General features: G+C 43.9%; 1 protein-coding gene across 1 annotated transcript in view; it reads right to left on the reverse strand.

The window, feature by feature from the left end:
• Positions 1-14,735, reverse strand: part of nvl (nuclear VCP like) — a 49,787-nt gene that overhangs the window by 8,437 nt on the left and 26,615 nt on the right. The window contains exons 20-22 of the mRNA XM_072391536.1: positions 13,899-14,005; positions 7,707-7,783; positions 7,304-7,380 (exon numbers count right to left, since the gene is read on the reverse strand). Coding sequence (XP_072247637.1) covers positions 7,304-7,380; positions 7,707-7,783; positions 13,899-14,005 — 261 coding nt within the window. The remainder of the gene's footprint in view (positions 1-7,303; positions 7,381-7,706; positions 7,784-13,898; positions 14,006-14,735) is intronic.

Below are 14,735 nucleotides of genomic sequence, written 5' to 3' on the forward strand. Positions count from 1 at the left end.
TTCTAGATAAGAAGTTTCTCTATCTGCATCCAACCTGGATGTAAATGACTCCTTAACCAGTGTTTAGAGAGTTCAAATATTTCACAGGCAACGATGTTAAGTCCTGTATTTAGTAATACCAGTCCTCCTCTCCCCTCAGTGCTGTTGTTGGCTTCAATCACAGTGTTGCAATTAATAAATGAAGTGGGGGAGAGGATTAAAGGAGACATATTCTACCTTTTTTGCCCAGTTGACAGTTGGTTGAGGTCTAATTAAAATCTATGAAACAGGCTTTGCAGCAGCTCACTGAAACAACACTTGCTCAGAACAGCCTCTTTTAAGGGAGGGGAAATGAGCAGCTACTGGCTCTGCTCCATACCCGCATTCTCTTCTGGGGTTAAGACCAGAGGCTTATCCCCATCATGGCAACTGCTAAGGAAAGCTGGGGAGAAGCACAGTTGAACATTGCTATCTGGAACTAAACTGAGCACCCTCAACAAGCAGGATGAAGTTCAACCTTCAACACTTTAACAGGAAATTGGTGAACAGTTTTTGTTTGCATGGTGGCTAACACATTATCATACTAGTTGTTGTGCAACCGACTGCAAGTGACTCGAGTTTAAGTGTGTTTCAATACTGTTATCAACACCTGAGCCTCTGGTGTGCAGTTTAATTCCACAAACATAATGAAGCTATTCCTCCAGTCACACCAATAACGCTCAACATACAGATACAGTTACATTACATCACTAAGTTATCGATACCAGGAAGCAATGCTTCCTCATCAACAGCAATGGACCAATGTGCACAGCGTAGCTCGTAGCAGTGCATGAGTACCGTTGGAGACTGACATCAATTTAATCTAAAATAATTAGTCAAATAAAAAAACAAGATGAATTGTTTTTCAGATACATTTTCCGTGCCTGAAATTCAGTCACAGAAAAGCAACTGATCCACATTTATTTCTTTTTTAAATCATTTATCAATTTCATTCATTCTATGTGCTTATGATGAATAATAATCGGAAACAATGACAGCTAAGTTATAATTTGCCTTTGAGATGAAGAAGACTAACTTGCATTTAATTTAATTAGTCCATTGTTGAATGTTGAACTGGACCAAGTTGTTAAAACAGTGGGATGAAAAGTGGCTGCTGCACATTCACAGTCTTTAGCTAACTCTGCTGGAACATTAGCCTCAGATATAGTTTATCCACTGGGCTCTTATATCCTCTGAGGCTGCTGCTGGATGGAAGATGCATGCTCCTCAGTACAGCTGACAGCAGAACATTTCCACCAGAAGCTGGCTCCAGCAGGGTGTATGTGAGTGGGCGGGGCTTAGCGGAGGAGGCGGAGTCAACTCAAGGAGTGACCTCAATTTAGGCCAAAAATCTGAACGACTCATTGTGTAAGATATTTGCTAACCAAGTTTTTTTCTGTGTTTCTGACATGGACGTTTTATTAATGTCCCACAATTAAGCAGGACTTTAATGTACAAACGTAAAGCTAGGTGAATCTCTCACAAAGACTGAGGAGGGTGCAAAAGTTAGGGGGTATTTCCACTCGTTCGGTTACTTTTATACTCTTGATTTTCTTCTTCACCTTCAGAATAGGTTTCACAGTGGTTATGTTATTACCTGCATGTTATTTTGAACGCTAATAAAATGTATATTGCTTTCTAATTGTAGATTCATGCTGACACTATGTTAGGTTGTGAATACACTTAATCTAATAGAAATCAATAGTCCAGTAGCCTTCTTCATCACTTCGTCATGTTGCTATCAATAGCAGCACAATTGTTAACTATTTCACACAAGAGGCCTGCAGTGGACTGGGGTGGGATCCACAAGACCTGTGTTGCAGAAGCAGGTGGTAATAGTCAGAAATGTCTTGAGAACGGACAGGAGTGGGAATAAAGCAACAGCCCTGTGCAGGGCTCTCCCTGAGGTTCAGCTTTGTGATCCTCATCCAGTTATTGATGCTGACGGTCTGACGGCTTTGCTTTGCGGTAAGACGTATTGCATCACTTCCTGTTGCTTTGTGTGTGTGCACTGTGACAGTTCTCGCTCTTCTTGAACTACTAATAATCACCTTATTTCTCCCTATAATTTACACATCTTGCATAGTTAACTCTATCCCATACTTGTTATATTCTAACGCTCACTCTTACAGATCTTTAGTTTTTATTTTTCACTTTTTAGCGTTGTGTCTGGTTCTCTAGCTTAGCATGGCTACCAGTTCTCTTCCTCTATCTCCTGCTTTCACCTGCTCCTTGTGTCAGATGTTTAGTTACTCCTCTGCCTCCTTTAGTGGTAATGGTACATGTAACAAATGTAGTCTTTTTGTAGTTTTGGAGGCAAGGTTATCTGAATTGGAAGCTCGGCTCTGCACTGTTGAAAACCACCCGATAGCGAGCCAGGCCCCTTTAGTCAGTGCGGAGCCACCTAGCGTAGCTAGCTCTGTTAGTCGTCCCCGAGCAGATCCCGAGCAGCCGGGACTTAAGAGTGGCTGGGTGACTGTCAGGAAGAGGAGTCATAGTCCTAAAGTCAAGCCCGTGGTTCACCATCAACCTGTCCACGTTTCTAATAGATTTTCTCCACTCAGCGACACACCCGCTGAGGACAAAACCCTGGTAATTGGCAGCTCTATAGTCAGAAACGTGGCATTAGCGACACCAGCGACCATAGTCAAATGCATTCCAGGGGCCAGAGCGGGCGACATAGAATCCTATTTAAAACTGCTGGCTAAGGATAAACGTAAATACGGTAAAATAGTTATTCACGTCGGCGGTAATGACACCCGGTTACGCCAATCGGAGGTCACTAAAATTAATGTTGCATCGGTGTGTAATTTTGCCAAAACAATGTCGGACTCCGTAGTTTTCTCTGGACCCCTGCCAAATCTGACCAGTGATGACATGTTTAGCCGCATGTCCTCATTCAATCGCTGGTTGTCTAGATGGTGTCCAGCAAACAACGTGGGCTACATAGATAATTGGCAATCTTTCTGGAGAAAACCTGGTCTGATGAGGAGAGACGGCATCCATCCCACTTTGGAAGGAGCGGCTCTCATTTCTAGAAATATGGACGAATTTATTAGTCATCCAAAAACATGACAACCCAGGGTTGAGACCAGGATGCAGAGTTGTAGTCTTACACACTTCTCTGCGGCTTCCCACCTGATGCTGCCCCCCCCTCAATCAAAAAACACAAAAGGAGCAAATCCTCTTGTGCAAAAAAAAAAAAATTAAAACAAAAACTTTAACTGAACAAAAACATCAAACTATTAAATGTGGTTTGCTGAATATTAGATCTCTCCCTTTGAAGTCTCTGTTAGTGAATGATTTGATCTGTGATCATCATATTGATATATTTTGTCTTACAGAAACCTGGCTGCAGCAGGAGGATCATGTTAGCATTAATGAATCAACTCCCTCTGACTATTTAAATGTTCACGTTCCTCGAACCACAGGCAGAGGAGGAGGAGTGGCAGCTATCTTCAGATCAGGGTTACTAATCAGTCCTAGACCCAAGATTAGTTTTAGCTCTTTTGAATCTCTGATTCTCAGTTTTTCCCACCCAAAGTGGAAATCACAAAAACCTCTTGTGTTTGTTGTTGTGTATCGTCCGCCTGGCCCTTATTCTGAGTTTCTGTCTGAATTCTCAGAGTTTTTATCCCAGTTAGTGGTGAGTACAGATAAAGTCATTGTAGTGGGTGACTTTAATATTCATGTAGATGTTGAAAATGACAGCCTAAATATTAACTTTAATTCTATATTAGACTCTATTGGATTTTCTCAAAGTGTTCACAGACCTACTCACTGCCTTAATCATACCCTTGACCTTGTGCTGACTTATGTCATTGAGAGTGAACAGTTAACAGTGTTCCCTCATAACCCTGTCTTGTCTGACCATTTTTTAATAACTTTTGAATTTACATTACTTGACTACACGGTTTCTGAGAAGAATTCTACATATAGAAGGTGTCTGTCAGAGAATGCTGTAACCAGATTCAAAGAGTTGATTTCATCATCCTTTTCTTCACTGCCATGTGCTGATATGACACAGGATGGCTACCTAAATTTTACTCCAGTAGAACTTGACTCTCTTGTTGACAGCACTACAGCTTCAATGCGTACAACACTGGACAATGTTGCCCCTCTGAAAAGGAAGGTAATCAGTCAGAAGAGGTTGGCTCCTTGGTATAATTCACAGCTGCGTGCGTTAAAGCAGACTGCAAGAAAGCTGGAGAGACAGTGGCGTTCCTCTAATTTAGAAGAGTCTCAATTAGTCTGGAAAGATAGTTTAATAACGTATAAGAAAGCACTTCGTAAAGCTAGAACTGCGTATTATTCATTATTGATAGAAGAGAATAAGAATAATCCCAGGTTTCTTTTCAGCACTGTTGCCAGGCTGACAAAGAGTCCGAGCTCTGTTGAGCCATGTATTCCTTTAACTCTCAGCAGTGATGATTTCATGAGATTCTTCATCAATAAAATTGTTTCTATCAGAGAGAAGATTAATGGAATCCTTCCCATTATTATCACTGATGTATCATCAAGTAGAGCAGCTTTAGAAGTATCTTTCGAACCTGAATTGTATTTAGACAGCTTCTGTCCAGTTGATCTTTCTGAGCTAACAACAGCAATAGTCTCTTCTAAACCATCAACTTGTATGTTAGACCCAATCCCAACCAGACTGTTCAAGGAGGTTTTCCCCTTAATTGACACTTCCATATTGGATTTGATCAATCGGTCTTTGTTGACAGGATATGTACCTCAGACTTTTAAGGTTGCTGTAATTAAACCTTTACTTAAAAAACCTACTCTTGATTCAGAAGTGTTGGCTAATTATCGACCTATATCCAATCTCCCTTTTTTGTCCAAAGTTCTTGAAAAAATAGTTGCAGTTCAACTTTGTGATCATTTACATAGAAATAATCTGTTTGAAGAGTTTCAGTCAGGATTCAGAGTGCATCATAGCACAGAAACAGCACTGGTGAAAGTTACCAATGATCTCCTGTTAGCCTCTGATAGCGGACTTGTTTCTGTGCTTGTCCTGTTGGATCTCAGTGCTGCATTTGATACGATCGATCACAGCATTCTGTTACAGAGACTTGAACATGTTATTGGGATTAAAGGAACTGCATTAGGCTGGTTTAAGTCATATTTATCTGATAGATTCCAGTTTGTTCTTGTAAATGAGGAATCTTCCTCACACGTTGGAGTAAGTCATGGAGTTCCTCAGGGTTCTGTGCTTGGACCGATTCTTTTTACTTTATACATGCTTCCATTAGGTAACATTATCAGACAGCATGGCATAAATTTCCATTGTTATGCTGATGATACTCAGCTGTACTTATCTATGAAACCAGATGAAACCTACAGGTTGGTCAGGCTACAAGCCTGTCTTAAAGACATAAAGACCTGGATGACTCAGAACTGTCTGCTTTTAAATTCAGACAAAACTGAAGTTGTTCTCTTTGGACCTGAGCGCTTCAGGGAGAAATTGTCTAGTTATATAGTTACTCTAGATGGTATATCCTTGGCTTCTAGTTCTACAGTGAGGAACCTTGGAGTTATTTTTGACCAGAATTTATCATTTGACGCACATATAAAACTGGTTTCTAGGACTGCCTTCTTTCACCTTCGTAATATTGCTAAAATCAGGAACATCCTGTCTCAGGGTGATGCAGAGAAACTAGTTCATGCATTTGTTACTTCAAGATTGGACTACTGTAATTCCTTATTATTGGGCTGTCCCACATATTCTCTGAAAAGCCTCCAGCTGATCCAAAATGCTGCAGCCAGAGTTCTGATGAGAACTAACAGGAGAGATCATGTTTCTCCAGTTTTAGCTTCTCTTCATTGGCTCCCTGTTAAATTCAGAATAGAATTTAAGATTCTTCTTCTGACATATAAAGTTCTTAATGACCGAGCTCCATCATATCTTAAAGATTTAATTGTAAGATATTTTCCTAACAGAGCACTTCGCTCCCAAACTGCAGGTTTACTTGTTGTTCCCAGAGTTTCTAAAAGTAGAATGGGAGGTAGAGCCTTCAGTTATCAGGCCCCTCTCTTGTGGAATAAGCTGCCAGTAAATGTCCGGGAAGCAGACACCCTTTCCACTTTTAAGATTAGGCTTAAAACTTTTCTTTTCGATAAAGCTTACAGTTAGGGATGGCTCAGGTAATCCTGAAACATCCCATAGTTAAGCTGCTATAGGCTTAGACTGCTGGGGGACCTCATCTGTCACACCTTTCCTCACTTTGCTCTCTTTTTCCCCCTGTTTAATTTCAAAATTGATTTTATGTACATGTGACATTATTGTGGTTATTAACCTATGTTTCCCTGTTCCAACAGATATCCTTTGAATGGCGTTATGGTGTTTTTCCCCCCTCTTTTCCCTCTTTTCTGTCTTCTCAAACCCCAGCTGGTCGAGGCGGATGGCCACCCTTCCTGAGTCTGGTTCTGCCAGAGGTTTCTTCCTGTTAAAAGGGAGTCGTTCCTTTCCACAGTTGCCACAGGCACGCTCAGGACGGGAGATTGGACTGAAGACACATTTCGGTGCAATCTGTTGGTTTCCTTAGCTAGGATATTAATTAATTTTTTGAATTAGCTCTATATGAATTAATTGGATTATGATTACAATGAATTGAATTCCAATTGGCTTGAATTGGACTATATTACTTAAGTGCCTTGAGATGACAATTGTTGTAATCTGGCGCTATATAAATAAAATTGAATTGAATTGAATTGAATTGCAGTTCAAGGCTCTAGGTCAGGCTGTAAGATTATGTGAGAGCTCATAATACGGTGGGGCTTTAGTTATTAACCTTAAAAGCACCAAAACATTCTCAGAAACTGACAACAAGATAAAAAAAAACGTGAGCCTCAGTCAGCAGACTCACTGGTGCACATGTTGAAATGTGACCAAAAGCATAAAAGGCAGCTTGTTTGTGTGCTCAGTCTTTAGATGTTAGCATGTACATGTGGGGAAATGTGCAGGAAACAAAAGAAGTCGAAGGACTTTTTTTCTTTATTGCTACTAACATGGCACTATTCACACTGCCGTACTCTCTAATACAGTACAGCTAAATACTCGCTGGAAGCAACACAACTGTTAGTATGCAGGGACCTGCTGAACACAACTGGAAACAACAGGTACAATGGGGAGCAAAAACGCACATAAAGTTGCACGGTTTTAAATGAAACCCATCCACACGTACAGGCACATAACAGTATAATGAAAACATGGACTGGGCCTATATGCTGTCTGACCATGCTCAGTAGTGAGGATGAATATACAGATGAAGGAGTGACTTACCAGCATCCTGAGTCTTCAGGTAGGCCTTCAGCGCATTAACAGATGCTTCCCTCACTAATGCTGCCAGGTCAGCTCCACTGCATCACACACAAAAACAGTGTTGACATGTGACACCCAAATACAAGGACAGATTGTAGTATCATGGGGGCAAAAAAAAACCTTCAATTTCCTGGCTAATAAAAACTTGGACACTTTCAACTATTTGTTAGTGCACCCCACCACATAGTGTGTTATAAATGGAGCTGAGACCCATATATTGTTTCCTCTTTAGCTGTGGATGGTATTTCATGGCGCTCTATCTTAATTAAACTTAAGAACAAACATGTACATCTTCACTGTGAAGCAGCAGACTGTGTCTACGAGCAAGAGCGAGTATATGCTGCTGTTTCCAGTGGGTACTTACGAAAAATGATCAGAGCGCTCATCAAGGGCGATCTCTTCAAGACTGACGTCCGGTTCCAGCTGTGGTTTGGTCCCTCGCTGTAACATACAGACGTGAAGTCAGTTAAAAAGATCAACAGTTTTCTCTGTTCGATACCATACCCTGATCAAAAATGGCCCTAAGAGGGCTGTATCTCTATAGCAACCACTGTGCAGGTCTGCTGCCTTTTGTTGGTGGGCTTATAGCTGTGGTGGGCAGCATTTGTAATTACTCTTAAACAGGTTCTTACAGGCAAACAAGGAAATTGGACCACGTTATCTTTTGCCTGGACGCGGGTCACCAGGGCCTCCATCTGGAGCCAGAACCAGTCTCCTTGAGAGGGGTTGGACTCCCTTTCAATCTGGCGTTGCCCGTGATGAGAGGTGCAGAGCAGGTGTGGGCATACTCATTGCCCCCCGGCTGTGTGCCTGCACATTGGGGTTTAACCCGGTGGACGAGAGGTGCCTCCCTCCACTGACGGATGGGGGGACGGGTCGTGACTGTTGTTTGTTCTTACGCACCAAACAGCAGTTCAGAGTACCCACCCTTTTTGGAGTCCCTGGAGGAGGCACTGGAGAGTGCTCCTGCAGGAGACTCCCTCATTCTGCTGGGGGACTTCAATGCTCACGTGGGCAATGACAGTGAGACCTGGAGAGGTGTGATTGGGAGGAATGGCCCCTCGTAGGGGAGGGGCTCGGAGTAGAACCGCTGCTCCTCCGCATTGAGAGGAGTCAGATGAGGTGGCTCGGGCATCTGGTTAGGATGCCTCCTGGACGCCTCCCTGGTGAGGTGTTCCGGGCGCGTCCCACTGGGAGGAGACCCCGGGGAAGACCCAGGACACGTTGGAGAGACTATGGCCTGGGAACGCCTCGGGGCCCCCCCGGAAGAGCTGGAGGAAGTGGCCGGGGACAGGGACGTCTGGGTTTCTCTGCTCAAGCTGCTGCCCCGCGACCCGACCCCCAGAGAAGCAGCAGATGATAGATGGATGGACAGCTTCTTACAGGATTCAAGTGCAAGCCATAACTGATAATGCTCAATAAATTCATTTTCTAAAGAAGATGCAGTTTCCTAATAGAGATCTGCTTTCATGTGGTTAAGTTAACAGATCCAAATGTCCATGAGTGAGTTTTTACTTCAGTCAGGGTTTGTGGCAGGTAAATAAAAATCATATCAGATGCTTTGCGAAGATGTTCATTGTAACGCCACCATGTGTGTTCACTGCATGTTGAAAAAGTGCTGACGAGGCAACGGCTACATTTAGCTGATAAAAAGCTCACTCTGAATGACACTTCTATCTGACATGGTCGTATAGTGAAGCTATGTGGAATATGTTGAATTACTCACACTTTTACATGCTGCTGCTTTACAGCACATGAGCCAGGCCACAGAACAGGATTGTGGGTAAAAACAAGACATAGCTGATGTTGACACCAGAGAAATGCTGTGTTTTCAGGAATATGGATGAGCATGAACATGACCACAACTTGAATGATGTCTTATTTAGAATAAAGTCAATAGTCTAAGTCAGTGTTTCCCAACCCTGGTCCTCCAGGCACACCGGCCTGCATGTTTTCCAGGTTTCCCTGCTCCAGCACACCTGATTCAAATGAATGGGTTGTCCTCAGCCTTCTGCTGAGCTTAAAGGCCTGACCCACACCGCCAGATCCTGATAATAAAATCTAGTGAAATGCCTAAAAGCTGGCTGGAAATAGTTCAATATGCAGATATTTTCTATCAAAAAGGGTGAAGAGAATGAAGTTTGGAATATGACAGCAGCTCAGTGTGGGACAGTGGCTGAAACTAAGCACTACACCGCCTCTCAGCAGAGATGAAGCTACAGATCTATAGATCCTTGCTCTCTCTTAATAAACGTGCACATGGATTCAGAATTTGTGACCCGTGTGCACAGATGGGATATCTGGATATCAGGAGCTGTAGTTTGTGTGCACAGACTTTCAAACAACTTCAGTGAAGAAAGCAGTGTTGGTCGTGTGCAGGATTCACAGCTGCTGCAGAGACGTGGTGGTTACCCCACGGGTGATGATTACCTAACCAATCAGCTGAGCAGGTGTGTGTGTGTGTGTGTGTGAGGGGATGTGGCCAAACTGACAGATTCCCAGACAAGTGAGTGTGTTTTATTTTTCTGATTCACAGAAGAACACAGAAATAAGACCACTGTGGTATGAATTGTTGTATTTTCAGACATCCATCTTCTTTACCCACTTTAGGGTTGTGGGGGGGGCTGGGGCCTATCCCAGCTGTCACTGAGTGAGAGGCATGGTACACCCTGGACAGGTAACCAGTCCATCACAGGGCCACACAGAGACAGACGGGACACACAGCCACAACACTCACCCCTAAGGACAATTTAGAGTCACCCGTTAACCTGACAGGCATGTTTTGGAGGGTGGGAGGAAGCCGGGAGAACATGCAAACTCCACTCAGAAAGAACCAGCCGGGGATGCTTGTGTGTCTCGTTTGTCTCTGTGTAGCCCTGTGATGGACAGACTGGTGGATTGTACTGGATGAGGCAGATATATCAAATGAGTGGATGGATTCCACAGTGCAGGTCCATCTTACAATAAAATCAGCAGGTAGAAAATAAAATCTGACAAATTTTCTGTTCAGAAATCAAGAGAAACATAAAAACAAAACACAAAAAAAAACAAGAAATGGGACAATTCAAACCCAAGCTGTGTAGAAGCTCGAAGAAAATGGACTACATCTATTTTGAGTGTCTGAGCACAGCAAAACTGAATTTAAAGACTACATAAAGTGAAAATAAATATGTGTTTTGAGTGTTTAAGTGTTATTTATAAGTTTATGAAATTAGGTGTCAAACAGGGTCTCTGCAGGTTTCAACAAGTCAAATTTAAGACTTTTTAAGACATTTTTAAGACCATAATGAATACAATTTAAAACCCATTTCACAACCATACTGGCAAAAAAGTACAAAAGGCCTGAAGGAAACTCGGAGGCCCCGAATTACTTGCAAAGTTCAGCTCTTTCACACTGGAATACAAAATGCTGAACCTAACTACCAGAATAAACACCAGAAGCCTCTACCCGTCTACTGTGCCTACTGTGAACTAATATTTGTTCTACTGTTTACTTTGGAGATGAGATGATGTGATGATGAAGGGCCACGTTAAAGGAGACATGAAAATACAGTAACTACAGGAACAGGTGACGTGCTGCCCGGTAAGGTGATTTTACATGGTGTACCAACATCATCACGTTAGGGTTTCTCATCGATTTCATGCATGTGTCAGTGCATGTAACGTTAGACTGCTGTGGTTTCCTGAGTGGAATCCAGAGGAAAATACAGCGTTAACGGTTAAACTGTACACGAGCCGGGTGCGCCGTGCCATAGCACACTAACTAGTTGTGCTGGTTAAACTGTACACAAGCCGGGTGCGCCGTGCCACAACACACTAACTAGTTGTGCTGGTTAAACTGTACAAACTGTACACGAGCCGGGTGCGCCGTGCCACAGCACACTAACTAGTTGTGCTGGTTAAACTGTACACAAGCCGGGTGCGCCGTGCCACAACACACTAACTAGTTGTGCTGGTTAAACTGTACAAACTGTACACGAGCCGGGTGCGCCGTGCCACAGCACACTAACTAGTTGTGCTGGATAAACTGTACACGAGCCGGGTGCGCCGTGCCACAGCACACTAACTAGTTGTGCTGGATAAACTGTACACGAGCCAGGTGCGCCGTGCCACAGCACACTAACTAGTTGTGCTGGTTAAACTGTACACGAGCCGGGTGCGCCGTGCCACAACACACTAACTAGTTGTGCTGGTTAAACTGTACACGAGCCGGGTGCGCCGTGCCACAGCACACTAACTAGTTGTGCTGGTTAAACTGTACACGAGCCGGGTGCGCCGTGCCACAGCACACTAACTAGTTGTGCTGGTTAAACTGTACACGAGCCGGGTGCGCCGTGCCACAGCACACTAACTAGTTGTGCTGGTTAAACTGTACACGAGCCGGGTGCGCCGTGCCACAACACACTAACTAGTTGTGCTGGATAAACTGTACACGAGCCGGGTGCGCCGTGCCACAGCACACTAACTAGTTGTGCTGGATAAACTGTACACGAGCCGGGTGCGCCGTGCCACAACACACTAACTAGTTGTGCTGGTTAAACTGTACACGAGCCGGGTGCGCCGTGCCACAGCACACTAACTAGTTGTGCTGGTTAAACTGTACACGAGCCGGGTGCGCCGTGCCACAACACACTAACTAGTTGTGCTGGATAAACTGTACACGAGCCGGGTGCGCCGTGCCACAGCACACTAACTAGTTGTGCTGGATAAACTGTACACGAGCCGGGTGCGCCGTGCCACAACACACTAACTAGTTGTGCTGGTTAAACTGTACACGAGCCGGGTGCGCCGTGCCACAGCACACTAACTAGTTGTGCTGGTTAAACTGTACACGAGCCGGGTGCGCCGTGCCACAACACACTAACTAGTTGTGCTGGATAAACTGTACACGAGCCGGGTGCGCCGTGCCACAGCACACTAACTAGTTGTGCTGGTTAAACTGTACACGAGCCGGGTGCGCCGTGCCACAGCACACTAACTAGTTGTGCTGGTTAAACTGTACACGAGCCGGGTGCGCCGTGCCACAGCACACTAACTAGTTGTGCTGGTTAAACTGTACACGAGCCGGGTGCGCCGTGCCACAGCACACTAACTAGTTGTGCTGGTTAAACTGTACACGAGCCAGGTGCGCCGTGCCACAGCACACTAACTAGTTGTGCTGGTTAAACTGTACACGAGCCGGGTGCGCCGTGCCACAGCACACTAACTAGTTGTGTTATGTTACAGCTCCTCAAAAATCTAAATGATTAAAAGCAAGACTGAAGTTTATGCATTTGTTTTTAAGACCTTTCACATTCGCATTTAAGACATTTTATGAAATTTGAAGATAGTTTTAAACATTTTATGGTCTTTAATTCAAATGATTGGATTTTAGACGTTTTAAGACTTTTTAATACCCCACGGCTACCCTGCTCAAACTCAGGTAAAAATGAGCAGTACTCTCAGCTCCAGGACTGTGGGGGCGTGTCCGCTGAAGGCGCTCGAACCACGCCCACATGCGGGAGGGGGGCCGCCTCCGTGTAACGTAGCAACAGTAGCAATGGGTGCTAGGGTTAACAACAGCATGGCAGTGACCCAGTTCTACATGTTTGAGCCATCAGAGCCAGACACGGACTCTGAGTCAGACAATGAAAATGCACAACCTCGTGCCTCACAGTCTGCAACAGAATGGTAACGTAGTTCTCCTATTTATGCAAGTTAGCAAAAGTGACGGTTAGTGGCGGTGATGACGGCACCCGCTGCTGGCGGGACGAGAGGACGTAAGCCGGGGAGGGAGACGGTCGGTACGGCCCACCTGACCAGCCTCAATGGACTGTTCAGGAATCCAGACTTTACCTGGTGAGAGTTGGTTAAACTATCGGGGATAAAGTGGACAGAGACGGGTGGTGGTGATTATTAACGTTCCACAGTAGCTCCTAACAAAATCGATCCGCCCTTTCTTGATGCCGTTGTCAGTTGGAACTTTAAATAAAGGAATGGAGCCACTACCCTGGTCGCTGTGGCATCCAGGGAAGATGAACGAGGAGGAGACATGACGAGTAAGTTACAGTTGTTAGCCAGCTAGCTGCAAACTACCGTGCTATGCTATCCGAGACTCGAGACCGAGCGGGAAAACCACCGAGGCTGAATGTATTAATGCTACTACAGCAGCAAGGGCGGGTTTATGCTAAACACTGATTTTAGACCCGCCCATTAAATCCAGACACAAAAATGTTGAAACACAGTTTGTGAAGCTTAGCTCCACAATTCCAATCTAAATGGTTGAAATGCTTTTTACACATTGTTGAGAAATACATTTATGACCTATTTAATGTTTTTAGAAGAAATGACTGAATTCACTTTACACTGTATTTAAGTAAGAATACTTCACAGTTGGTGAATATTAATATTGACCTGATGGAGGCTCACATAACAGTGAGTTTCCATGTGCCTTAGCAGGGACAACAGTCTTTAGTTTGTTTCTAGCTGCTGCTCAGGTTGAGAAAACGCAACTCACATTCTGGGTTCTGTACACGTCCTCTATGGGGTTGTCTGTAGAATGCTGCAATCAGCTTACCTGAGTAACAGTGAGCAGGATGGCATGGCGATCTGCTGGACCTGGCAGACCCACATACAAGGTTTTATCTAGACGACCTGGCCTCAGAATGGCAGGGTCAATAATATCTGAAGAAAAGAAGAAGAAGAACAAATGTGGGTTATAAATCCTTGATAAAGCTTGAACAATACTGGGTGATGTCCTCCCACTGTACACTTCATTAAAAGCAATCTGAAGTACAAAAGACAGTTAGTCCACGGGAGACATTGTTAAATATGTAAAAAATACAAAAGATTTGTTGTTTCATTTTAGAACCCAAGAAAGATTAATTTTCAAAGGATTGTCCTTCCTGAGTCAAAGACATGGTCTCTATAAACGGCCATGGTTGATTAGTATCAGTTAGTGGCCAGCACTGATGTGGGGGAGGTGGAGGACAACCCTGTCTCATCTCCACATTTAGATTACTGGTTGTTAATGAAAGTCTATCGGTGAGAACATTTCTTATTCGAGGTTTTAGACAACCATTACAGAGGAACCCAAAAGAAAAAGCATTTTTAGAATAAGTCTGGAAGAACTTTAACATCTGTAAAACAAGCTAAATTTCATGTAAATCTTTTCCTGAAGTGAGTAAAAACTACAAAGATGTAAATATAGCATGAAGTGAAAAGTACAATATTACCCAACCAAAATATAGGAAATATAGGTGTGTGAGGAGCATGATCCATTGTTTCCCTGTACCCGCTGTATCCTGCTGCTGTGGGCCAGTGTCATGGGGGTCCACCCTGATGAGGTCACCAGACCATCACAGACTGGCAACCATACACACTCACACATATAGTCAACATTATTGACTTGTAT

The sequence above is a fragment of the Leuresthes tenuis genome, unplaced genomic scaffold (assembly GCF_036924035.1).
Source record: "Leuresthes tenuis unplaced genomic scaffold, fLeuTen1.0.hap1 SCAF_8, whole genome shotgun sequence".
Classification (NCBI taxonomy): Eukaryota; Metazoa; Chordata; class Actinopteri; order Atheriniformes; family Atherinopsidae; genus Leuresthes; species Leuresthes tenuis.